The sequence below is a fragment of the Augochlora pura genome, chromosome 7 (genome assembly GCF_028453695.1).
Source record: "Augochlora pura isolate Apur16 chromosome 7, APUR_v2.2.1, whole genome shotgun sequence".
NCBI classification, from domain to species: Eukaryota; Metazoa; Arthropoda; class Insecta; order Hymenoptera; family Halictidae; genus Augochlora; species Augochlora pura.
Genome location: NC_135778.1, coordinates 17,238,416 through 17,265,391, shown reverse-complemented (window position 1 = coordinate 17,265,391; position 26,976 = coordinate 17,238,416). Strand labels below are relative to the sequence as shown.

General features: G+C 44.5%; 1 protein-coding gene across 3 annotated transcripts in view; it reads right to left on the bottom strand.

Moving 5' to 3' along the window:
• Positions 1-2,768: 2,768 nt before the first annotated feature.
• Positions 2,769-26,976, bottom strand: part of LOC144473608 (uncharacterized) — an 84,839-nt gene continuing 60,631 nt past the window's right edge. For all 3 annotated transcript variants that reach the window (XM_078187634.1, XM_078187636.1, XM_078187635.1), the window contains 2 exons: positions 6,561-6,891; positions 2,769-5,884 (listed from right to left, as the gene is read on the bottom strand). In XM_078187634.1, coding sequence (XP_078043760.1) covers positions 5,756-5,884; positions 6,561-6,891 — 460 coding nt within the window. In that variant the 3' untranslated portion in view covers positions 2,769-5,755. The remainder of the gene's footprint in view (positions 5,885-6,560; positions 6,892-26,976) is intronic.

The window sequence follows — 26,976 nt, the reverse complement described above, 5'->3', positions numbered from 1 at the left end:
ACAACCAAAGCTGCTCGCGGTGCTGCACGTTACCGTGAACCCGCGACTGTGCTTCCTTTCCCTTTAATAATATTAAACAGTTCCAAAGAGTTCTCGACGTAGTACATATTCCCAGCGCGCTTAAGCAAGAACGACTCGGTGGTTGCCCACGTTCGAGCGCGAACTACGCTTTAGCAAGGTCCGATGGGATGCCGGCTTAACTCGAATAATGGAACTTTTCCGCGTGATACGGTCGTTGACGTTCTTCTTCCACCTCCTTCTCCCTTTTCGATACTTCACGGCGCAATACCGAGAAGAGAAGAGAAGAGAAGAGAAGAGACTGATCGTTCCCTCGAGTAGTTTAGTAGTAGAAGCGTTTAAGCTCCTCGGCATTGTCGCGGTGAAAACGACCACATAGAAGGGTCGTCATCCTCCATCCTCCGTTCTCCGTTCTCCGGCCTCCATTTTCCGTCTTTCGCGATCGCTCTGGCGAAGAGCCAGAGATCGATAGGAGAGAACAATTCTATCCGAAAGTACCTTCTTCTTGGATTTGGGGCAACACGTACCTCGCGGAAACTTGCTCTTCGGGTGAGCACCTCGGATCGCAACCTAGCGATACGTAAGCTAATATTAGAAAACCGTTGACCCGTCCTTCGGACGTCGCCGATCACCGTGATTTCCATCTTTTCATTCGCAACGTTTGTCGCAATGGCTTCGTGGCGTCAACGATCTCTTTGTTTCGGTTAATTAAGTCTGAAAGCTAGTCGTCTCTCCGGCGATCTCCTCACTTGGGCTCATCGATTCTTTAAAAGAATCGCCGATCCACGTTAACACATTATCTCGCGGTCATTACCAAGGCAATTTGGTTTTAAGTGTCTAATCGAAAAGATGCCCGCGACTTTCAGATTTATTGTGCGCTCCTCGTGGTGTTTGCTCGTGATTAACGGTACGAGTAATTTGTACACGACACAATGGACTGCGTTCGAGATTAGAAAGTATATAATTGACTCCATGAGACAGCCAGAAGCGAAAGATGTCCGGTGCGTCTGGTCGTACCTGGATTCCACGAGGTGTTCTGTCTACTTACCTGACTAGCGTCTCAATTTACGACCTCGCCGTAGATCTTCGATCGAGCACAAGCTCTCGGTATCGTATCCCAGGCAACGGCTTCACGATACCAATCGACCGTACGATGTAATGATTTCATAATCGAACGGGGATCGTTCATGAGACGTGGATGTAGGCGGAGAAAGGACTCGCTGTAATTCTCTCTCTCTCTCTCCCGTTTTGCAGCGAACATCCACGTTATCGCTGCGATTCTTAACGTTATCGGAACGCAAGCACTCCACCGCGTCGCCTCGTGATTTACACCTGACTTTTCGAGGACGCGTACCGTTGACCGAAATCCCCCTGAGGTAAACACAGCGGAATAAAAAGCAGGGAATTACTTTGTCCTTAGTATATTGTAAATATTTTCTTTTGGGAACTAAATCGGGATCTTATATATTAAAGAAATGAGAAATATGCATGAATCTCTCGTCAATTTGAATACTCGATGCTTGCAATTTCAGAAAGTGTGTGCGCGAGCATGATTTCGTCAGAGAAAGCTGTCATGAAATAAAAAATTACGAGGCCAGCTCGTGAAAATGATTCTCTCGTAAAACTAATTGATTCTGACGTTGTTAATTTTGAGCGAGGACGTTCGAGGAATTGAGAAGATAGAGAAGGGCAACGGGTCTCGCGGTTGGATTGAATTTTATCGATGCGACAGCCTCCTTGCTCCTTGTTTTTTAGGAAACAAGACATTTAATGTTTGTACACAAAAATGACTGCTTCGAGCGGAGAAGTTACGTCGTAGCTCTATGTGTTCTTTTACGAGTTATTACCACGAAATGTACATTCTCCGCTGCCCAGTCGATCGTATTCGAAATGAACTTTCAAAATTACCTGCTAGCTTAAAGTTCATGTTTCCTATTTATTAATTTTATTGGCAACAGAAAATTGTTATTTCACGATCATAGAGAGACTTGCCAGGTGCGAATTCAAACGTCCCCGAGATGAAAAGGCACACCCTGTGCAAGATACTCACAGCAGCGACTCGCGTTTTTACATTTCCATTGTGCCTACGACTTTTGCTCGACTGCCTCGCTTGTTAATGTAAATAAGTGCCCGTAAATTCATTTGCGTTCAGAGGAGCAACATTGTTAACTGCTGACGGTCGGCAACCCTTCGCATTTTCCTTTCTCTGCTTCGTACAAGCTGTGTGGGAATCGCGGTGAGTTCATACCAAAAATTAATAGATAAATTGCGACGTCAAAAATAATCGATTTTGTAATGGTTTGAGAGAATGGAGGACAAATTCTCGGTGACTTTAGCCCGACAACGATAGACCGCGCAAAGTTGGGCAACTGTACATGCGAAAGATTTGAATGCCGCCGATCTGCACGAGCCATGTTCCCGCGAATTCTTGCAATCTTTGAATCGATGCTTCTTCTCCCGTTTCGGTAACCTTTAAAGGACACATGCTCGATATATCGACAGCTGGCGAATCTTGCGACAGAGCTAATCACAGATTCATCGAGTCCGTTCAACGTTCTATCTCGATTGTCTCCGTGATTGCGCTCTGCCTGCTTAAAAAGTGGTCTTAGTTAATCTAAATATTGGGAATTACTTATCTGCAGGCAATGTGGGACACGACAACGGTCATGTTTGCGGTCAAGATATGTAGCTGTAGCTACCGCGTCACCGAGCCGTAGAATGTCAGTAGCATTAATTCGACTGTCAACAGATTTCCGCAAGTCTTTTTATTATCACTTTCTTAGGAAATACCAAGCGAAAGAGTTGGACAGGCCGCGTCTCTCTGCGTCTGCATGTTTTCGTGCGTGCGCGGTGTGTGTGCACGTTGTTTCGCGTGACATTGTATACACTCTATCGGCTTCTCTCCTCTTCGGAAACATCGATGTCCATTCCGGAATACATACATCTGCGAGGACGCGAGTAAATTATTCAGGATCTCTCCTATTACTTACAATTTTATATTACACTCTGTTCTCCTTACATACACTGCGACTGCGTACAATGAATGAAAATAAAGGAAATCTTATGTTCATTTTCTGTCGCTCTTGCTTCTCTCTCTTTCTCTCGATCATACACGCACGGATACACTCTCTCGCTTTCTCTCTCTCTCTGTCGTTCCAGCCGTTCAAACGCCACTGTGCCGCAGCGTTTCATAAATATCTGTTTGCCCCGGGCGATCTAGGAAAAATACGCGGATATGTGCATTAAAAAAATACAGGCACTCGCGCAGGCAGACACGCAACCACGCACACACAATTCGCCCACCATACCAAATCGCGAACCGTCCTCCGCTCGTCGCAAAACAATGTTTTCTCGAACACGCGATAACATGAACTTTCAATAGCGATAATCGGACTCGTACGCATAAAGAAACCACCTGGGTCGAATTCGACGATCATGCAATTTTCAAGAATCGGGCACTGTTTCAGTATAATTATCGATTCCATTTTTTATTGTACTCTCATGTATCGTAATTAACGAGTTTCCATTAAAATATTCGTCGCCGTGAAATAAATATCTGAATGTACAATTATTAAATACGTAAAAATAATTCTAATGCACTAGAAGCGTACATCGAATAGAATTTCCATTCAATTTCGATTAAAAATTAACAGTTTAACGATTATAATATTTACAATTACCAGTCGATTAATTCGATTTAATCTTTGATTAAAATCATTTCTTTTTAGTTGATTTCTCGCTCGGTATATTTTCACCGAACTGATACTATTTCTGAAGAAGGATGCTTTCTGTCGGATAGATAAAAATTGAAAATTTATAATCGTTTACACAGTCTATGCGTACGATCACGGTCATGAACACGAGTTCGAACTTCTCGAACATGTTTGTGCGGGCGAGAAAAGATAGTCTCGTCCTGTTTTTTTTTTTTTTTTAATTTTTCAGGCATCGTGCTAGGCAGTGCTCGAGCGGCTGCGGTTGCGGTTCGGCAAAACGGGATTCCTCGTCTTTCTTACACGTAATAATTATGCGTGGAACCGATCAACGGTTTCCCAATCGACGAACAGCGAACTTTCGTTGGTTCCGACCAGCTCGCGATTCTCGATCTTTCTGTCATCTTTGTCGTCGTCGTTGATGCACACACCTCGAAACGTACGTGCGCGCATACACAAGGTTAAATAGGATAAAAACGGGTTAAAAGCTGCGAAGTGAGACACGTAGAAACGAGGACACGTACGTCGGTAAAAACGAATGAATAAAGAGCGTTGTCGAATGAGAACTTAACAAACGTCCGCCACCAAAAAATCGCCGAACGATCGCGTTCGCTCCGCGTTCTCTGTTCTCGCTTTCGTTCCGAACACGTTAGTTTGTGCTTGAACAGCAAAATCACGCTCGCAACCGCGTCGACGACAATCATCACACACGCTTCGAAAAAATACCACGATATTTACAGATTTTGTCGTAGGACGACGCGACGATCCTGAATCAATTACTCGACGATTCGACGTTTTGACGTTCCGACGTTTCGATCCTCCCTCACACAGCGCTTGCGAGACGTCGAAATGAACGTCGACCAAACGAATCTTCCGTGTCCGTGTGAAGCGATTACGAATAGATAATACATCCACCGAGAGAAATCATACGTCTGGTTCGCTCTTGACAAGAAAAAATACGCCAACATTCTATTCATCGTCCGTCACATTTCCCATTCGTCCAGTTTCTCATCACGATCGTACGTACAGTGTAGTACCTTTTTTTGATTAGCGCACGTGCTACGCGATGGTTTAAAAAATCTTTCGTAAAAGTCGCATGTACATATACATATATAGAAGAGGTTTCCGGTCTCTTTGTCGTTTTCATTTTCTTCTTTTTTGTTTTGTTTAGTAAAAACGAGAATCTATCAACCTATCGTAGTATTAATATATCGATGTCCAACGAAGTGATAATAATAGCTTCTTTCGTCTCTTTAGCTTGTTTATTCTCGGTAGACTCGGTTAGAATCTCGAACATCATTCTGCGCAATCTCGACCGTCTATATCACGCTTGCTCGTCATAGTCGTTAGTCGTTCGTTTATACATTTCTTGAAACCACGATGATAATTTTGACAGTAATTAACCACAATAGTAAAAGCATATAAGCTATACAACTACCATTTCTGTATCTACAATATAGTTTTATGTATATTTTTTGTATTTATAATATATATATATATATATTGTGTGGATGTATATATATATATTTTTATATATATATATTTTTTTTAATTCTCTCCATTCATAGTCTATGTACTTTATGGACACTCAACTGTCTCTGAAAGGCTATCAAGAGGCTCGGTGCTTTTCGCGCGTTCAGGTATCTTCCACATTCGGTCGCGACCGAAATCCTGACCAGGATATTTCCATCCTGTCCCCCGTCCGCGGTGACCGGCGCGACACATGGTCGGGTCGCGAAATCGGTTGCACGAGCTACGTTCGGGAAAGAGAACGCGCTGCGCCGCAGTTTTCGCGCGAAATTTTAGCGTTCGAATGGCCGCGTCACGATCTCTCTTCACTCCCTACTTGTTGGGGAACCCGTGCGATTCCCGGACGAGAGAATTCTGGTCCTGTTCGATGGCGAACCCGGTCGGAACCCGTTCAGGAATCGCGGAACCGAGAACTGGTCGTCGAAGAGAAGACGAACAACGATCATCCGGTGGCTCAGACATCCTTCTGTTCGTTCGATCGCTCGGCTCTCTTCTAATTACTGCAGAACACAACATTTACATTTAGGCTTCTTCTTCAGGGTGACGTGTTCGACCTGCGAAGCGTCGCCTGGTCCCTGCGCCGTCATTCTAGCCACTTCCACGGTCGCTGCCCTCGACGCTGCAACCTGTGCATTCAACATACCCTATTATTCCCTCATTTTCCATCGATTTTACCCGGCATTCGTCGCTTTCTCCGAAGCTTTTGTATTACATTACGGTCCCCGAGTATGTATGATTCCCTATACTTTACCAACTAATTTTGTTCAATGTTGGTTTAGAATTTCATTTGACAATTATTGAAATTATCGACATAGTCTTTCTATCATAAATTTTTGATTTTTGACAAACGGGTGGTATATAAACTGTTGCAGTTTTATAAAAATCAGTCGTACAACAATAAATCTGGAATCGTTTTAACACATTCGTCGCCCACAATTAGACACTAAAATCCCCACATAATTAGAGCAATTTAATTAATTAAAATAAAACTAGAAAGTTCACATTTATCATAGGGGATGACATTAGAACTCTTTCGCATTCGAAAAATCATAGTCGAATTCATTTTGCTCGAATATATTGCAATAAAAATAAATTTTCGAAATTGGTCAGAAATTAGTGTCACCCAGATTTGGGTAACGCGGCGACGAACGTGTTAAAGCTTGAAACTTTTACTTTTGCTATGCATCGTTGGATGGTATAAATGATATTTTGGTGCCGCTGTATATTCTAATGTGAAGTGCTCGGGTTAGCCGGTCGAGTGATTTGTTTTACAGAAGAAAAGGATAGAGGTATAAGACGCACCTTATCGTTGACAGGCTGCTGGTTGTTCGCGGTGCCGGTTTTGATGGGGGTGCTGTGAGCATTCCCGTTCTCCTGGCCAGGTTTCGGCGACGAGTTCGGGCGTCGGCTGGTGGAATTCGCGGAGGACTTCAGCAGGGGGCTGGAACTCGAGTCATGGTCGAGGGTGGTCTGCGCGTTTCCGCCGTCAGTCTCGCATCTCGGCAACGGCGGAGCTGTCTGGCCAGGGGTCGGTGTGATGGGTTTTCCACCTTTTATCAATTCCACTATCTCGTCGGCCTCCCTCGAAAGGTCGCCGTCCGGTCTGAACGGATTATCCCAGCCGCTGTCCGTGCTGAAATTTAATTCGACGATTCATTCGGAACTTTCGTGCTCGTTATCGGCGCCTCGCACTCTCCCCTATCGTACCAGACCGACCCGATCAAATTTCTCGGAACGGTATGCAATAGTTCACGAAAGCGGACCAAGTATCGTTTGCTCGCCCAACCGTCTGCTTCCATTTCGATCGCCACTACTCGACTCCTACGACTTCTGAATACAGTTTATGCCTCTTAAATGCTTTCAAATCGCAATCGTTTCTCTATACGCGTGTTTGCTACCAAAATTCAATTCTATATAAAGCGTAACATTAAACATGACGAAACTTACGAATGACTAGTGTTTGTCTTCTAAAAATTCTGAGACTGAATTATTTAAATTTGTCATAATTTTGATAAATATTAGCTTGATGCATATGAAATGTCGGATATTTAAGTAAATATATATAAAACTGTATATTATTTAGTTTACATAGTTTGCTTTACTACGCCTTTTTTCAACGAGATTTCAATACAGAAATGCCTGTCTTAAACAAATTCTGATCTTTCGAATTAATGAACTCTGATATGGAATATTTCAGACTGTCTTCATTTATATAAAAAAAACTGTTCTAAATGTTTAAAATAGTGAAAGTCGGTTGGCGAAAGATCTATATTTTATAAAATTTTATATTTTACTTTGTTTGATTTCGCAATTGTTTTGTACGACGTATGCGTAGCTTTTATGGGCTAAACAGTATGTAAATGGAGAGAGTCTGAAAAATTCCATACTACAGTTTATTGATCCGAAAAATCGGAATTTCTTGAAGACAGACATCTATGAATTAAACTTGCGTTGGGAAAAATGTATTGAAACAAATGGGGCACATTTTGATAAAATCAATAGCTTTTGAAAAAAGATATGCAGTTTCATATACTCGCTTAAAAATCCGATATTTCATATGCACCAACCTAATACTAAGTACTCGAATAAAGAAATATATTCAATGATTCTCACAACGGAAGCGACTTTATAGTTTCGATAATTATAAATCGAGTAACTGGAAAGGGATCGGGTAACACGTTCATTGGCCAGCGTGAATCGATCGACTTTGTTATCGGGCCCAAATCTGCTAGTCGAAGCACGTAGTATAAATATTAGATGTATAATAAATCTATAATAAATATAATACAGTGTGTGTATTTTTAATATTTTTGTTTTGTATATTTTATATTTATCGGTGCTAATCCGTTTAATTCCGGTGCTACAAATAGGATTTTCATAGATTACTTGTAAAATCTTATTTATCCTACGGGGCCCCATAGAAGTACACCCATCATCTATTATAGATATGGATGACGAACGTGTTAATCGACAGTGGTATGTTTCGTGTTAAACACTGAATCTGACTGACCGATTATGACCGCCAACATCGCAATATCGGTCAATAACATACTTCTGGTAACACCTTTCGTCCGATCGTGCATTTATTGTAAAATTGCAGAAATTATAACTGGCAACGAGGCGAACTTAATTACACGGATTAAAAAGGCGTTGCAGAATTTTATCCGAGACTGTCCAGGTTACTGCGCGGCAGGTTAACTCCAATTATAATTGCCGCTCCCAGTTAACCGTGACATTGGCCACGATATCGGATTGCGCCTAATTGCAGCTGATCTTCCGCTCGCTCCCAGACGGGGAGCTGATGCGCGAGCGTTTCCTGAAACCGGCTAGACCTCGCCCGCGATTCCACGGACGAAGGAGCCGCGATGGCTCGATCTACGAGACATTTCCTCCCAATTTCCTGGTTAACTGGCAGATTTATGCTTTCGCCGAGATTGCGCGACGATTCGGAATAGTCCCCCTTCGAATCGCAATCGAATCGAATCGAATCGACTCGGGTATCGGACGCGTCTTGCGTAACTCCACGCAATCGTGCGTCCTGGCACACGGCGTAACAAGACGAAATGCCGCGGCAATACAATTAACCGCGTTTAATGCGAGATACCGTAACGGCGACGACGAAGACAATGATCACCTTTACGCGACCGTGGCATTAAAACAACTGGGTTAAAAGTGTAGTGCTTTTAAAGGGCTGCTGGCGAACCGTTCTCCGAATTAATTACCCGAGGAATTCGCTATCGAACACTGTGTCTCGCTCTATGCTCGCAGTAATTGCCGCGAAACAACTGGTCAATTGAACGTTAAATCTATCCAGCCTTAAAACTGACTGACGTGTCTTGCTTTATAAAAATGATATAACTATTCATTTGCCGTTTTCATCAAAATGTATGCTTCGGTCGAGTTTACTCAATCATGTTCTGCGAAAAAGGCTTTGTAATTTCAGCAGCTTAGTGTTATCTCGTCATCTCGATAACCGCTTGCTTTTCTTAGGAAATAGAAAATTCGCGTCTTACGGTATAACGTCTCTTCGACCATATTCTGGAACGTTCTCCGGAACACGGTTGACTGCCGCCGTTGTCCGCTTTCCACGAACCCGATAGCAGAACGCGGCACGGGTAAGGCAAAGTAGTTTTCGCCGACAAAAGTGTTGCCCGCGCCGGAAAGATACCCACGAAAGTTACTCCATACGTTCGCGGGGATCCCTATAGGTTGCCGTTACAGGGTTGAATCGCGCCTCGAGTGTTTCCGAAGTTTCGCTGGAGCGCGAGGAATACGCAGTCGGATATTCTGGGACACTTCGCCGTGTTCATTGTTCGCGGATTTGGCCTATAGAGGAGGAATCGTCGCCGGATGAAAAGGAGGATAGAGGGGTAGCCGGTCGGAAGAAACCGAACCAAATGGAGGGCGACGCACAGGGTGTTCCGAAAACGTGTCGGCTATATGGGGCAAGCCGATGCATTCGATGCGAGCGACAAATATGTATATACTTTTTTTCTACAAAGGTATCAGGACATTTATACGAAATTCAATAAATATTAAAAACCCAACCGGGAATTGTAATATTTTTCGAAGTTAACCTATTTGCATTACACGGAAAAGTAGAAAATTCCTTTTTATCAGAAAATTTTTATGAAAATGTTTCAAACTATGAAAAATAAAAACAATATTGCATAAATAAAGAATTTTTATTACATTATAGATTAATCATAATAAAAGAAATGGAATCCAATTATTTTACACGACACGATAAAACTTGAAATGGTCAATGCATAATACTACATGGCAACTATCACGTTGATAAAATGAATTTTATAGACATTTTCGAATTTACTTCGATGATGTCGTTTCGATAAGGGTTAGAAAATGTTGGCCGATAAATCTTCGCGCTAATGGTGGACATGGTGTAAATGTTCTTCCTTGTGTGGTGTATTTTTTTTGGTATTCACTGTCCAACTTTGCTGCATTGCTGTCGGAAACACAACCGGTCGTTCTTTCCATTTTTTGTGTTATTTTCCACTGAAACTATTTTCGATCACTACTTTTCATTTACTGCGCGCATATAGGCGCTTTGGTGATAGTGGTCAGGCAAAATGCGTTAATTGTATTAAACTGTGACAAGTATATGTGTATATTTAATGTTGTTATAATAACAACGTCAATTTTATAAAAGAAAACTGAATGTTCTCTTCGTCGATGTAACCACCGCGTTTTTTAATCACTTCGTGGATGAATTTCGAGGCCAGGACGCGTAAAGGCATCAATCCACTGGTAATTTCTCGCCGAATTTTCCGGTAAAGTTAGGATCGCGGAGCGAAACGGGGTACAAAATACAGAACAGGCAGCAAATATTCAACAGTTGTTACTCTTTAAACGAGACCCACGTGTCGCCGAGCGATGAAAGGGGGTTTAATTGCTGTTGTCTCCTAATTGCATTTCGGTGAAGATATTTTCGGGTCACCCGGTATAGCATACAGGAACGATGGGACAGGGTAAGGCAAGAGGCAGGGCGAAACGAAACGGTTAGTAGGCTCGCTCGTCGGAACCATTGGACCACGGCCAACCGGACTAATAATGTCCGATATTGCGAAATTGCGCGGTGCCTCCCCCGCTTCCACCGCTTCCACCGCTTCCACCGCTTTCCCCGCCGCGATTAATCTTCCCGGATCGCATTCCATCGCGTTTGTCCGCAGTTCCGACAGCGCCCGCGACAATGGGGGAGACGACGCGCCTACTCGCGCTTATTCGCGACAAAACGGCCCCCTTCCCACCGTCGAAAACGAAATCATCCGCGTCGCTTCTGCATGGCACGTTGCCGATCGACATCGATCAGTCGACGAGTCCGATGATCCATTGATCGCATTCACCCTCATAAGTCCACCTTTAACACGTTCAACCCGGCGTGTACCACCGATGGTACACAGACGTTGCATTTGATTTGTACATATATTTCACAATTCATAAATAAAGTTTTACAAGCACTTTATAACAATTTCACGCAACAATATCTGACTTCAGACTCAACCCACTGACAATGGAAAAAATAGCGAAACAAACACGTGCCGACAGACGAATACACAACTGATAATATCGAGCCCCTCCGAGCGTACGGACTTCGAAAAAATGCGCCGGGTTGAATGTGTTAAGATAACATAGCTGCAGTTATGTCACGAAACTGTTCTTTACGTACGTTAATTCCCTAGCGATTCTTTTAATCCAAAGACCGGACTTTGTCACTGATTATCTTCTCTATAGAATTATAATCGCGGACACGATGTTTCGATGCTGTAAAATCGGATAGACTGCGATAAACAATATTAGAGACAATGTATTAGGTTGGAAACTATGAAACGGGCGCCGCAGCTGAGCACAGACTAAGCAAAAACGCCCGTTTCATAGTTTCCAACCTAATAGGTATTTTTACGGGAATTTGATTCGAGTGCATCACCTCTTCGTAAAAGTCATTCGTTTGGATTACTGCAATATTTTGCAACTATACTACGGCTATATATACTATATTAGTGTAAAAATTCATATACCTAAATGTAAGAGCTTTGAGTTCGAGCAACGAATGTCGAGAGAGTTGCTACGTCAGTCGAGGGGATGCTAGTTATTCGAGATCGGAAGATTCGCGGGAAACGCGTAGCTTGTGTGAAGAGAAATGGACCTTGGCTGGTATGCGACGCATCGTTTTATATTTAAACTATCGCGCGGGTAGCCGTGTGCGATGACTTTCACGCACGATATCGGACGGCCGAGCATACAGAAGGCGAGACGCGCGTGGGCTCATCGATTCGTGATCCGATTAATTAATTACTCTTGATTCCGTTAGTCGCATGGCCGAGAAATGTCACGGAGGATACGGTCGCGCCGCATAATGTTCAGGATCATGCGTATAATTTTGCGCGTCGTTATCGCGATCCCGTCGAACGCGCCGTAGCGTCGAGCATATTCCAGCACTCGGCCTTCTAACATCGGACAAACGGCACGAACGAAATAAGGCTTACTCATCGCTATACTATTTTCCGCGGCCATATCGGATTATAATAGCGGCGCTGAAACGTGTATTGCTGTCGGAATAACAGGCTTCTGTTAAATTCGATAGGAAACTCGGCCGGTTGTTGAACATTTAAACCGCGACGAAATAATTCCCACGCGAATTTTCTATCGTGCCGGAATCTCGACCGCTCTCGTGCCGGCTTCGCTTCTGCTTCCGCTGTCGCGTGTCCTCGCCGCGCTTTTCGTGCAACCGAACGAAACCGGTACAAGCATCGAAAGGAAAACGATCGAGCCTTTGTATGCAAATATGCCGTGTGTGTGTGCGTGTGTGTGTGTGTCGTTGGTTCGAACTTTCGAACGAGCCGAGCATGCAAATTAAAGATCCGCGCGCGTATGATTTAAGAGGTTGGATCCTTCGGAGTCGAGTGCTCGTGTTTGCAAATCGTAGTCGCGGTTATGCGCGCTGCCGAATCGAGGCTTTTGGCTACGTCATCGTTCGACGATATCGGCCCCACGAACGCGGTCTTCAAACTCTAAACGGCGGTAACCGTGTTCACGGTACACAGGGACCATCTCAATTCCGCCGTAAACTGCTTCTATACAAATTTTTCTTTCCTTTAGTTTTTACGGTCGACGACCTCGCTGCTGGCCTCGCAAAGATAGAGCCTCCGCTAAAAAGAAAAATCTTTTCTCACACCTGCGACGCTCACCCTACTTCTAGCCTACATCTTTAGAACGCCTTTTATTGTTATTATTATTATTTATTAATTAAACGGGGTAAATATACTTCAGATCACAGAAACAATGGTTTAGTTAGATAATACATCTGTGTATTATTAAACGTGAATCACGTTTCAACCCTTTGTGGTCGTATAAGTTTATACGCAGGTGTCATGCACGTCGGAATTAATTTTCGTTGTGAACGAACAGTAATACATAATATGCAAGATTAAGTTGAAGCAATAAAACTCATCAATTGTTTTGTAAACTTTAAATGTATATAACGCAATAGTATGTTTTAATTTTAAGTAACAATAAAAAAATAAATAGCTTAGGTGGTTGAGACACACGACAGCAAAGGGTTAAAATTTACATTTCCAATCATTCTATTGACGCAATTATATCGACCATAAAGGGTGCGGTGATTTAGAAGACGTTATAAATTTCTCATTCCCATCTCGGAAGATCCGCGATCTAACGATGGAAATCAGAATCGTGTGGGATTCGCGTGATATTCTCGATCAGAACCGTTACCTTTCATTGCCGTCCGCGTCCTTCGGTACCTTGATCACGTAGTACACGTGTCCTCCGTGGGTGGTGGTCATTTTGCTCGCGCTCGCGAATCCGGTACTCTCGACATCAACATCGATCCCCTCAGCCGGTCTCGATCGCGGCGACCGCGAGACGCCGTTCCCGCCGGGAAACTGTTCTTAATTCGACACTCCACTGGAGATCTCAACCGTCCCGGGGAGATCTCACGGAACCGTACATTCCCGATCCCTCGCGCAGTTCCTCGCGCCGATCACTGGTCCAAATATTTTGCTCGAGCCTGTCACGATGGAGGACAGAATAAATTCGCCGGTCCGTGATTTCGCGCGTCGCGTTCGCGCACACGCCGCTGGTTCGCGCGCTCGCTCGACCAACTCGAAATGCGAACGTAAGACTTTATTTTTAAGTCGAATCGTGGCGGGAGATCCTTGCAACTACCGCCTGGCCCCCCCCTTCTCTCTTTCTCCTATGTGCTCTCCCCTCGCGATCTCTCCCTCTCCCTCTCCCCCTCTTCGCCTGACCGCCCCTTTCTCCGATTTGCCGTCACGGTACGTCGACGCAACCCGTTATTTCAAGCTGGGTTCGCGACCAAGAAAACGTCATTCCGTCCAGTTGTTAACGTTGCTACCGTTTCTGCTGTTGCACGGACTGTTAGGGTAGTGGTTACTGTGGCGTGAGCCCAATTGCTTCTGCGCCATTGGTTCGTTTCCGGGCATAATCAACTTTATTTTGTTCGGATAAGATCATCTTCTTATTCGAAAATAAACAAAAGCAGAGAGATAAACCAAAAGTACAGCAAGTGTTCACCCCATAGAAATCGGCTCAACTAGCTTGGTCTTGCCGACCCAACGAGCCTCCGAGGCGAGAATCCTTGGAAACTGCGTTCCTCTGTTAGCGCCTCTCGTTCATACTTTTACACGACGTATCGAGAATCGACAAAGTAGATAATCTTTTGTTGGGACTCGAAGGAATCCATCGAAAGCGAGAGCGACGAAGCCACGCCCTGCAGGGTGTTCTAGATAAAACCAACAAAGCCTTCAAAGATTCCGTTGCGATGCAAGGCGGTTTATCTTGTTCAGGGTCGCTCTAGACCAAGTACGGACATAGATTGCCTTATGGAGTGCCGTCTCAGCTTCGTCGAAAGCGAGAGCGACATGTTCTCGCCACCTTAAGAGTCACTAGCTCTAACCCAATGGAATAGACGGTCTTTTATCGAGACTATCGAGATTTAAAGAACATTGTTCGATCAGATTACTTTGGATCGAGTGCCGCGTCAAATCGAGCCGGCTACCGGAGAACGCGAATCAAGAATAGACCGGGGAGAGTTCTCCTTGGGAAGAGGGCGTAAGAGAAACTAGTTGGTTTCCGGGAATAATTGAAATTCCGTGTGCGAAGGATCGATGTTAATTTCCTCTGCGACGGTAAATAAACAGAGCCAGCCGGCGGCGCGACTCGACTCGACTCGGCGCGGCTCGGCACGGCTCGGCTCGGCTCCGCTCGGTTCTGCGCGGGGGCGTCCGTTTCGAGGATCCTAATGAAACGCGTGAGGGCCGTGCATCGATCTGCGCCAGTCGAAGCTGACCTATTTCTGCAGAGTCCTCGACCTATTTACTTCGCGATCCCCATACCGTCCACCGTTCTCCACCTTCCTGGTATCGACAAGGGCTCCGTTCTTTCTCTCCACGTGCCACTTCACGGCCATCCGAGGAAAAACGAGCTCCGATCGACGTCTGTCTAATTAGCGTGCTTTACGCGGTAACCCCGCTCTTTTTCCAATTTCCTTAGCTTCGCGCGATTCGCATGGACCCTCATCGGAATAACATCGACCGAAATTTCCACCTCGTACACGTTTTTCAACGACTAGATTTTACGCATTCAGGAACGATGGAATATTTGAGCCGTTTATTATGAAAGTGGCCTAACTCCATTTGTCAATTTTTTTTCTGGTTGTCATGGTTACATGTGCAACTAAAATACGATAATTCTTGACACATAAGTTTTCAGAGTTAGTTCAATAATTGATCCGTGTAGTGTGAAAGTGGCCTAACTCCATTTATACTTAAATCAAGATAATATATTTACTATTGATAATGTTTGAAGCCAGTGATGAAGGCAATTTTAATTAATTAATATTTAACAAGTTAATCTCAGTTTTTGGACAATTGCGTTAGTTGAATATCCTGTACGTTTAATTAATATAAAACTTAAAATTTAATATTAAATTTTAGAAATTATTTCACCCATGGGGAAGAACAGAACAAGACCATTTAGTTCAGGTAGTGAAGAAGAAATAGTAACTAATGATTTAAAAGAAAATCGAAAAAGAAACAGAATAATAGAACAATATTAGTCTTCTAAACTTTTTTTTTATTTTTGTCCAAACTTTGGAAGATAATGTGGAAATCATAGATCACAAATTTTTAATATCAGGACATTCGTTTTTACCATATGACAGAGATTTCGGCGTGGTAGAAATGTCATTAAAAAAAAAATAATTTACTGTTCGTTCCCCAAGACTATTACAAGATTATTAAAAAGTGTCGGAAAGGTAATAACTTTATTGTAAATGAACCGAGACAAGAAGATTTTGTATCAACAAAATTATTAGAAGACGCAATTTTGAAAAGGGTATAGAACTCTGATGGAGAATCAATAAACTGGTTAAACATATGTTGGATGCGTTTTGTTAGAAATGTTAGACGTATAAAATTTTGTATAAGACATCAATGCATGAGAATGAAAATTTTTAAGTCCTGGATTTATTACCGCGTCGAGGTAGACCAAGAAAGTTCGAAAATATTGTATTGACACCACTGTATAAGAATGTCGGACAAATTACAACAGCAAAATTCAAGGACATAATAAATTGATCTATTACGATATATACCACCGGAACATCGTGATTTCTTCAAATCCCTTTCACACACACACACAAAATGTAGACGAGTAGTAAATTGTTTTATAATAAATTTATGTTTTTTCTGTTTCGTACGTTATGTAGTTAAAAAATGTTTTGAATCGCATAAATTAAGTTTCCGAAGTGTTTTAAAGATATGTAAAATATTGTTGTAGTATTGTTTTTCTCAATTTGAAGCATCTTAAATTATGTTGAATGGACTTGGGCACCTTTAAATTTTATAATGAATCTGGAGGTTAATTATGAAAGTGCCTTAACTCCATTCCTGATAAGAAAACGCATATTATTCACTTAATAATTGCCACTATTTTATTGGGAACTATGAATTGAACACCCTTAGATACACTTAAGCAGTATGACTCATTAGTCCCCTATACGTATATTTTTAAATTCATTGAAACGCAAACCCTTAGATATCTCGATTTGAAGATAAATGGAGTTAGGCTAGTTTCAAAATAAACGGCTGATTTAACTCTATTCGATATGTTTAACCCTTTACTCTCGTACGGCGATTCTCAGGCACCACGAAAATCGTTATATCAGATTCAGAAATAATTTGAATATCAGCGAAGTTTAGATCTCAAAAATGATTAAAAGCGTAACCGTTGTATGAGTCACAAGACCTAATTTGATATGCACAACATGCACTTTGTCACACAAAATGGAAATACTATAAGTCAGATAAATTATTTTAGATTTAGAGTTAATATCGCTTCGAGTGCAAAGGGTTGATTTACGTGAAAAAGATTCTTCGTTACAACAAATTATATAGATTGTATACAACGAGATCTTTACGGAGATGGTAACGTGGTAATACGAATAGACGGCAAAGGTATGTAAAAGAAAGTAAAGGAGAAGAATCAGGTATTGAAAGAAAAGTAGAAAGGGGAAGCAAAATAATGAAGTCCCATATATTCAAAAGGAATCAAAATACGGATGGGATTGTGATCTGTATAAAGAAAAATCATGAACATTGTTGAAGAGTTGTTCATTTACGGCGCGCAGGAAACTCTGCAGCAAACCGTATTCCACTTCTAAATAATTTGCAACGTTATGCTCGCACGGAGGTAGATCGAGCGGATGATTAATCCGCGAGGTACGATTGATCGCGCGGACTTGCAGGACAGGGAACGTGCATACGTAAAGGATCCGAGCGAGTGAAAATAACACGTTTGCTGTTGGCAAGAACGACCGGCTGGAACCTTCGTGGAAGAGATCGAGCGATAGCAACAGATTTTTCCTGGCTGGCGATCGGTCGCGAAAATTGACGAAGGCTAGAGACAAGCATGAAAGCATCGATCCGGCTCTGTTTAGAGCCGCGAAGGCACCCGGTGGACGCGGTTCGAAGTCGTTTCTCGAGCGTCGCGGCTTGTACACGCGATAACGAAACTATCCGCGTTCGATCTGTAGCTCTAAACGAGCGATTCTACGGCTCCGAGAGCCGATAACGGAACCGGAGCCCGCGGGAAACGGGCGCCTTACCGCGAATAATTCCCGTAAAAATATCCGGGGTACCCCTTTGATCGCGTTCTATCGAGCGGAATAGCTATGGACAAGCTATCTGCGCTTCCCGTTGTTATAAATAACGAGGAGTACGATGCCCTGAGATAATTATACGCCGACCAACTGGCGAACAAAAAGTCCGCGACGCGATTCGATCGCTGGGAAATAAGGCAACTTCGCAGAAAATCGACCTGTGCACTACCGAGGAAACAATCCTTCGAACCTTGGCTCTGGCTCTTCGCGTACTCGAAAGGTGTTCCTCCGGGGTTTTGCAGAAATAATATAACGCCGATACTATCGGCAGAACGGTCTACTTTGTGGGCGCGCGCGCGTTGTCTTTATTCTTCTTTCGCGTAGGCGTCTATAAAAGTAGCTGGAGAAGAGCAGTAGATTCGATCTTTGTAGCCTGCGAACGGAAACTTGGAAATTGCAGCGGCAGTTGCGGGATGTTAGCCTTCGCGGTGATGATTATGTCAATGAACGGGCAGAAATTGTTCGATAAATCGATAGGGAGCAGAAGAAAAATAATCGACAAGAATGGTTGCACCCACGGAATCGGATTCTTAGTGGTGCAGAGTCGAAACGCAATGCCCAGAAATAATTCGGTGAAATCTTGTCTTCCGGGTATCGTCGGCGAAACGCGTTTCTGTCAGGAACGCGAGGCTGGCGCGAAGAAGACATTTGAAATTACGCCAAGAGGAAGGTCGACGGGTCCGAAGTACCGTAAACAATGAAATTCTCGAGAGCTCGTTGAAAATAATTGACGCGTGGCTGCGCTAGCGGACGGCCTCGAGGTCAAACTTTGGGTTCCGCGAGAGTCATCGTTTCGAAGTTACGATGAATGGGGGAGATCGATGACTAACATGCCGAGAATCGCGGAAATAATTATCGGAATGCGAGTCGAGAAAGAACGAAAAATTGTGGGTTCATCGTTCCACGGTGCAAAATAGGTAGGGGAAAAGATGGATCGCTGGAATGCGGGATCCAACACGAAGCTCTAGGAAATCAGGATTGCGGGCGGAACGCGTTAACGGGAAATTTGATCGCCGGGGATGACATTTCACGCGTTTTATCCGAGCTGCCCTACGGCGGTCTCCCTTCCTTCCTCGCTACCCCGTTGCCTCGCTCGGAAGGCAATCTTGCCCGCTGAATTTTGTTATTTCGAGCTCCGACATTTTCAGGATATCCTGATCAACGAGCGGCACGGCCTCGTTACGTTTGCGGTTGCCGTTGCCGTCGTGGCAGAGGGTGAGCGAGTGTCGCAGTTCCTGCGCTCGTGTACGGGGTGAGTCGGCGAAGATCAAACACCTAAACATCGTTGTCGAAGATAAAAGAAACGGGGTTCGAGTGAAAAAGTGTAGGCTAGTCGAGCCGGTTACTCTGGGGTGACAACTTGCCGCACCTTTGGCTTTTCTTCAAGCATAATTTACTTTGTATTTACCAAACGATGTATTACATACATAGTTTCATTCGAAAGTTATCAAGATTAAAGCGAGAACATGTTCTACAAATAAAAATAAGATTAAAATGTTAAAGGCTGCAAATGGTTTGTGGAAAAGTTACGATACAAACAAGAAATGTGAAAGATATGATAACGTTAACGTACCAAAAACGAATTAAATTAATCCCTTGCATTATAATAACGAATCAGACTCGAGGTGAAGATTTTATCCAAGCTCTACTAAATATGAATATTATTCATTTCTTCGACGTCGAAGTAAAAATAAATTCTTCTGTTATCGAAGTATAGAAGTTAAGGCAAATAAAGATAATATAGGAAAAAAAATTATCTGATCCTATTAGGAAAATTATTAATTACGAATAAGTGCTATTCTCACAGCATGAAATGAGCGATAGTGCAACGGGTTGAACATACAATTTTAGTGCTATTTTTACTTGTAGAACATGTAGCCGAATTACATGTATGGAAAAATGCGAGACATCGTGCATATAAAGTTAATCATGTTCGAAAACAAACCAAGGCTACCGTAATTGATTATCCTACAGTAACCGGCTCCACTAACCTATCGTTCGAGAGGTCGATCGAAATAGCAATTAAAAGAGAGAAAAACCTTGTTCTGCCCCAAAAAGTTCGAGCACGCTAAAGTCGTCGATCTCGTTTGGCACCAGCCACGATACTGTGAGCTTCGTAATATTAGGTTAGTGCATATGAAACGTCGTATGTTTAAGTAAATATATAAAACTGTATATCTTTTTTCAAAAGCTGTTGATTTAATCAAAATTCGTCCCCTTTGCTTTACTACACCTCTTTCAACGAGATTTCAAAAGAGAAATGCCCGTCTTAAACAAATTCTGATCTTTAGAATTAATAAACTCTGATATGGAATATTTCAGTCTGCTTTTATTTATATACTATTTAGCCCGTAAAAGCTGTCCTAAATGTTTCAAATAGTGAAAGTCGGTTGGCAAAAGATCTATATTTTATAAAATTGTATATCTTACTTCATTTAATTTCGCAATTGTTTTGTGCGACGTATGCGTAGTTTTTATGGGCTAAACCGTATGTAAATGGAGACAGTCCGAAAAATTCCATACTATTGTTTACTGATCCGAGAAATCAGAATTTCTTGTAGACAGACATCTATGGATTAAACTCGCGTTGGGGAAAGTGTATTGAAACAAATGGGGCACATTTTTATTAAATCAATAGTTTTTCGAAAAAGATATGCAGTTTTATATACTCGCTTAAAAATCCGATATTTCATATGCACCAACCTAATATATGTATGGTGGTGCTTGTGGGAACGTCGATGGCTTTCGAGCATCCTGCAAAGAAACGTCGAATAGAAATCCTCTTCGCATCGATTTATCGTCCATTCGATTCTCCTTCCCGAGACTATTCTCTGCGTATTTATACTTGACGTCATGTACGCCAGGTTTGGATGCATCGACGGTGCTTGTTTTATTAATTGCCGTACCGTTATCGATCCTTTATTATCATTATGTGTGCACTGTCGGACAGCACAACCTTATGCGCCACAATCACCGTTACATTCTTTTAAAGAGTATATTTTAGAATATAAAGAATTATATGATATAATAGAATATTATATAAAAAGAAAATTTGTTATATAAGTTAATATAACCAAATGTATTTGTAATTATTTTAATTGCTTTTGTAGCGTATATATATATTAATGTGACTTAATTCCGTTTACAATAAATTACTAAAAAACGAATAAAAGGCAAACAAACAAATAAATACATTATAGAAACGTCTCTATAAGAAATTTTCTTAGTAACTTAGGAGTTGGATAAATCCAATCTTGTTATTGCTATAAAAAAAACTATGACAACATGAGTCGCGATTAGGACCCGACAGTTCTAGCGTTAAGAATAGGAAACCTGTTCTTAGTAGTGCTGTTTATGCCGAGGAAACAATACCATTTGAAACAGCAAACAGCATTCAAAGTAGGTAACCTAGCGCTGACGTTCAGGGTTGTTTGCTCCGTTTCGACATGAATATTCATCGGCGAGAAAAAAATATGAGCTCCCGTTTACGAAAACCACATTACAGCAAAGATTTCAAAAGATCGTTGATTAGCGGTACGCCGCCGTGTTTCTCGCCGGACGTTTTTTTTCTTTTATCTTCGACTGTGTAGCAGCCGTGGTGGTATTTAGGTGTCCCGTTTTGCGTGACTCACCGCGTACGTAATAGACGGCGGTGGCGACAGCTTGGCCCGGCCCGGCCCGGCCCGACACGGCTCGGACGAGCTCGGGCCATGCTCGTCTGGCCAGTTCCAGTGATGGGGTTGGCCGGGGGTGGCGCACGGTGAGGGTGAGTATATGGGTCATGGCTGTCGCTCCGAGTTCTCGTGGTTCTCGCAGTTCCCGCGGTTCTCGTGGCTGGCCGCCGTTCTGGCCCACTGGCACACCTGTGCCCCGTGTGTTCTCTCGTCGCTGACATGCGTAGACCCGCGGCTTGTAGCTTGTGCACCCCCTCGCGCCAACCGAGAGGAGAGACTGGCCTCGAGCCCGGGGCCACGGGGGTCGAGATAGAAGACGATCTCTGGATGCACGTTTTGTCATCCGATTCCAGACCTGCGATCGTCGTGCCCGTGTACAGCTGGCAGCCCGCCAGCTGTATGAATCTTTTCGTAATGGTTCCGAGAGCCGCCCACGCAAATGATAATCGCTTTAGCCGGGTATCTGGGACACGGCGTGGATGATCAACAGTTTCCCCACCGCACCGTGTTTCCCCGAGGCTTCTGCAGCGCCTACCTGTTCCGCCGATTGCGAGACTGGCTCTGAATGCTTCCACTGATACCGGAGGAAAGACTCTTTCGTTAGTGAAGTCTCTTTCGGCTTGCTGTACAGAGGAGAACGCGGTAGCCAGGCACTTGGACTTGTAATTAGAGAGCTTTCACGACTTCGCGGAATAACGCACGGTCCATTTCCTTCCAACAACGGGCGGAACCGAACCGAGACCGGAGCACAGTCTCGAGCGACCAGACGAGAGCTCGTTTTCGGAAAGTATCCCGGATCGATACGGTGAACGTCGCAAGGATGTTCCGATGGCCCCCATCGAGCACCACGCCTGATTCCTCGCGTTTGCTCGTAACTTTCCACGGTACGGCGTCGGCGACGCGGTCAATATCGGAAATTGCTCTTCGATAGATAACAGGTTTCACCTTGATAAACTTCACAGACTTCGCGGCAATCGGACCGTGTCTACTGAAACATGCACGAGCCGTGAGACCCGCAAAGTTCGCCAAGGTGAGGCACGATCAGCTGATTGCGCCTCGACCGAGCAAGCTCCGCTGAGATCAGTTTCGATAATTCCGTTAGCGAGTGAAAGAAAATTCTGTGGAATCGGGGAAACGGTCCCAAGAAAGAGATACCGGCATTAAATGCTTCAACGAGCGTCTAAACATCCTCGAACGGTGCTAAACGAAGCTAAATCATTTGCACCTGAAATTGCTAACAGGATAAACGAGAAAGACGCGTGTATCGGAGTGTGCACAGATTCAAGGATCCGTTGTTGGACCAACAAATTCATTAACGTCCGCGGAAATTTCTGTTTCGGACTGGCGGAATTGTTTGTTCCGGATGTTTGTCGGTCCCGGCGCGCTTTGTCCCGCCGTCGCGGGGGAAAACAGAAGCTGGAAATACAAGAGAAGGAGAAGAAACTTTGTCGGAGGGGCTCGCGAGGCAGTCCGGCGATTGCGCCATCGCGTCGCCTTGAGTAAGGCTGCGGGCCGCGTTTTCCGCGACTGCGTCGACGGTCGTGTGCAGTGTGCCCCCGTTCAACCGGGAAAATCGTGGCTAGAAAACCCGTGGAACGCCGGGAATCGAGCATCGGGGGTCGAACGCGAACTCAGCATCGAGCCGACGATAAATAGACATCTAGGGCAGTGTGTTCCGCCGATACACGCGAATTGATTTCCTTCTGCGCCGCTGTGGCGACCTGCTGACTCCACTGACCATTATTATGCTCAATTTGCACCGCCTACTTCATTCAATCGTGGGTTAACGTACTGTTACATGGCCGAGCCGATTCCGATTCCGATTCCGATTCAACGCCGTTTCTCGACGAACCTAAAGCTACAAAAAACGAGTTACCCTTTAAAAGAGTTTTCAGTTCTCCGGCAAAATCGAATTTGTCGCCTAGCAACAATCGAAGTACACGTCGAGCGATTTTTCATTTATTCTAGGAGACGTTCCCTCCCGACGAATGGCGCATCGCACGCACGCACGAACGATATAATACACCAATATTATAGTTTTGGTCCGAAGAAATCAATCGAGGATGGCCGATCGATGCGAAATCGTCGAAACGAAAATCCGTGCGCGAATAGACTTTTCCAAAGCGAGCCCACTCGAGTATACGCGACGTAACCGGGAACAAACTCTGCCGCGAGGAAGATCCGCGAGCGACGAATCGAGATAGGTCATGGTTCCCGAGGAGCCGTGCTCCTTTTGTCTTCTATCTTTGGTGGACAGAGCAAAGCCGCAGCAAGCCGCGCCGCTGCTTCATTTCTATTTTCAAGAAGGCAGGGCTCGGCGTACTCGTCGTCTGGAATTCAAGGCTCCACGAATTCTATGCCCGACTATCGATGCAGCGTCGCACCGCTATCAGAGATTTCAGGCTTTCACCTGGATTGCCATTGTTCGGCGAAGCCGCATTGTAGACCGTTTCCAGAAGAAACACCTCCGCAGCGACGAGCTCCGATGGTTTCCGCGAAACCGTTCCCACAGATTAAATAATCGTCGACGGTTTAATAACGTTGTTACGCAATATCGTTACACCCGATTAAAGCTCGTGGTCAACGAAACAGCACCGAGGCGTTCGCTCGAGCATACTTCAGCCCGGTGTTTTTTGTCCGCAGAGTTCAACAATCAAAGACTTCGTCCTGATCGCACGTAATCGTTGAGAGACCGAAACCGTCGAATGCACTTCGTCCTTGTGTAGGAACACCTTGGCGAATGCACCGCGCCGGCGAAACGTTCCGAAAATATTCCGGACACGGCCAGCACCCGGAACCCGGAACCCGGAACCCGGAACCCGGAAGCGTGGTTCAACGACGGTTGCATCACTATTTTTATACGGTCTTCCGGTCGCGAATGCGGCTGGAGTGGAGGCGAAGAGCAAACAAGTGCGAGCAAGAGCAAACGAGCAAACTAGCGACTCGAGCCGAGTCCTCGTTGTTTAAGAGGAACGTGCACGCGAGTCACGCGATCTTTCAATTGTCCTGCGCGAGAGGAGACGAGGAGGTAGGTCCGGAGAGAGATCCTTCGGCGGTCCTTTGGAAATCCGTCGAGGATTCTCCTAGCGAGGAGATATGATAAAGGAACCGTCACAAAGTGCAAGGACCACTCCGCGTTCCGGAAGTCGAGCGAGGGAGCGACAGAAATCGCGCCCGGAGCGCTGACACGTTTTCCCCACTGGCATATCGCACCGTCGTCATCGTTCGAGAATCGAGAATTCACCGAGGCGAGGATAGGGGCGAGCTGTCGTCGTGCGAAGGGAGCTGTCTCGGTGACAGAGCTACCCTCGGGCACCCTCGTCCACACCTGGACGCATATCCCGATTGCACACTGCAACCGAGAGAGAGCGAGAGAGCGAGAGAGAGAGAGAGAGAGGCGAGAAGATCGCGGCACGGCGCGCTGCGAGCTGCGATCTGCGATCCGCGATCTGCGAGCCGATCGAGAGCACGGTTCTCCGCTGATGCAGCCGACAGCACAACTGGCGGCTGTCCTACCGCACCTCTGCACATCCACCCACGCTATATCGATCGTTCCTCCTCTCCTGCGCGCCTCTTTCGCTCTCCCTCTGCCCTCTGTTCTCCTCTACTCCTCTTCGTTTCTCTCTCTCTCTCACTCTTTCTCTCTCCCTCGGTTCTATCTTTCGCTCTTTCGCTCACACTGTCCCCTGCTTCCGCCGCCGCCAACCAAGTAGTAGCTAGCTAGTGCTACTCGTGGTGGCGGTACTGTTAATAGTACCTACCATTGCCGATGTGCTATTTGCACATGCACCCGGTACTACGGTACCACCGCACAATGTCACGGATCGACGATCGAAACTTTCGCGAAGAATCTTCGTATTTTTACCGCAAGGTACCACAAGTGACCTTAGTACAGCAACGATTATAAATCCAAAGGCGTACCCTAGCGTGAATCTTTGAAAAAAAAAAAACGATCCGGTTTTGTATATTTTCTTGAACAATATAAGTTCAAAAAAACGTCTGCAAAAGCTTACGTCTGAATTTTTAAAACTAAGAAAGTCACAGTCGTTTGATTGTTCATAGTACGAACGAATGTTCCGTGTCGGTATAAAAAACTTCGAATGTATATTTTTCTTGAAAACGTATTTTTCAAAGCATTAGCCATTCCAAAATCCATTTAAACAATTGCTTACAAAACTTATGTGCGATTTTAACGTGTTGTTAGACTTATAAATTTTTGAACATTGGAACATGCATAAATAGACCTTGTAAGTACAAAACGACGTTGGAGTTTCTTCAGTAAAAGAACGCGGCAGAAAGTTGTGCGAAAAGTCAATTTGTACGAAAATATAAACTTTTCTAAAATGTGATTTACGCCACTATGATAGCAGCAGTCCACTAATACGCGATACGGTGTTCTATACCAGAAAAAGTATCGCGGTATTGTATCGCCGTCCGAACGCGCTCACTGAATAACGTGTTCGGTCGGTGTTCGTCATACACGTACAGGCATAGAACTAGCCTCGTGTGAAAGGGACCTTAAGGTGTAAACGCGAATCTACAGAAAAGTCGATCGCCTCGAATTTTGTGCAGCTATATTGGCTCCCCGTCACCACCCGGTGCAGCGTGTTGGCACCGCGACCGGCACCGGCACCGGCATCGAGACCCCTTCAAGTTCGAGCCAGAGGGTCGCTCCGGTGGACCCAATTGCGTGCAAGATCGTAGCTGATCGTTGCAGTTACGGCTGCTCTCCGGATCACGTTCTTTTTTTACGACGTTCCCGCACCGTGCAAGGGTCACGCCTCCTTGCCCTACCTTTTCTACCTCGCAGTAGCGGTTCTGTCGAACAGCGTATCTGCATCCTTGGCAGATACTCTGGCCGCTGGAGGCCGGAGGATGCGTCTTTTGGGAGCACGCGTCTCGACAGAGATCGTTAACCTTAATCCGGTTGCCGCATATTAGACCTGCCGGAAAGCTCTGCCCCATTTCGACGAGGAATGATACTTGTTACTCGGTTCCTTTACAATCGGATTTGTCTCGTCCAAATTCTATCCGTTGAATCATAATTATAATTAGCCGCGAGTGCAGCTAAAAATATTTGTGGCGGCTCGCACGTGTAATTAATATTTTAACGAGCGGTCGTTGGAGTTTAACACTCGAACAGCGGACCTTTTCGACGAAAATATCACCGAGCGCACATAGGATCGTTTATAATTCTATTTATCATTTTGTTTCAACGTGTTTTTTCATCTTTTTAATGGTCAGCTCATACGCGATGTCGGCGGGAGGCACATTTTTTAATTTTCGGTATTTATAAAAAATATGGCGTGAGTCGAGTAATGTAATT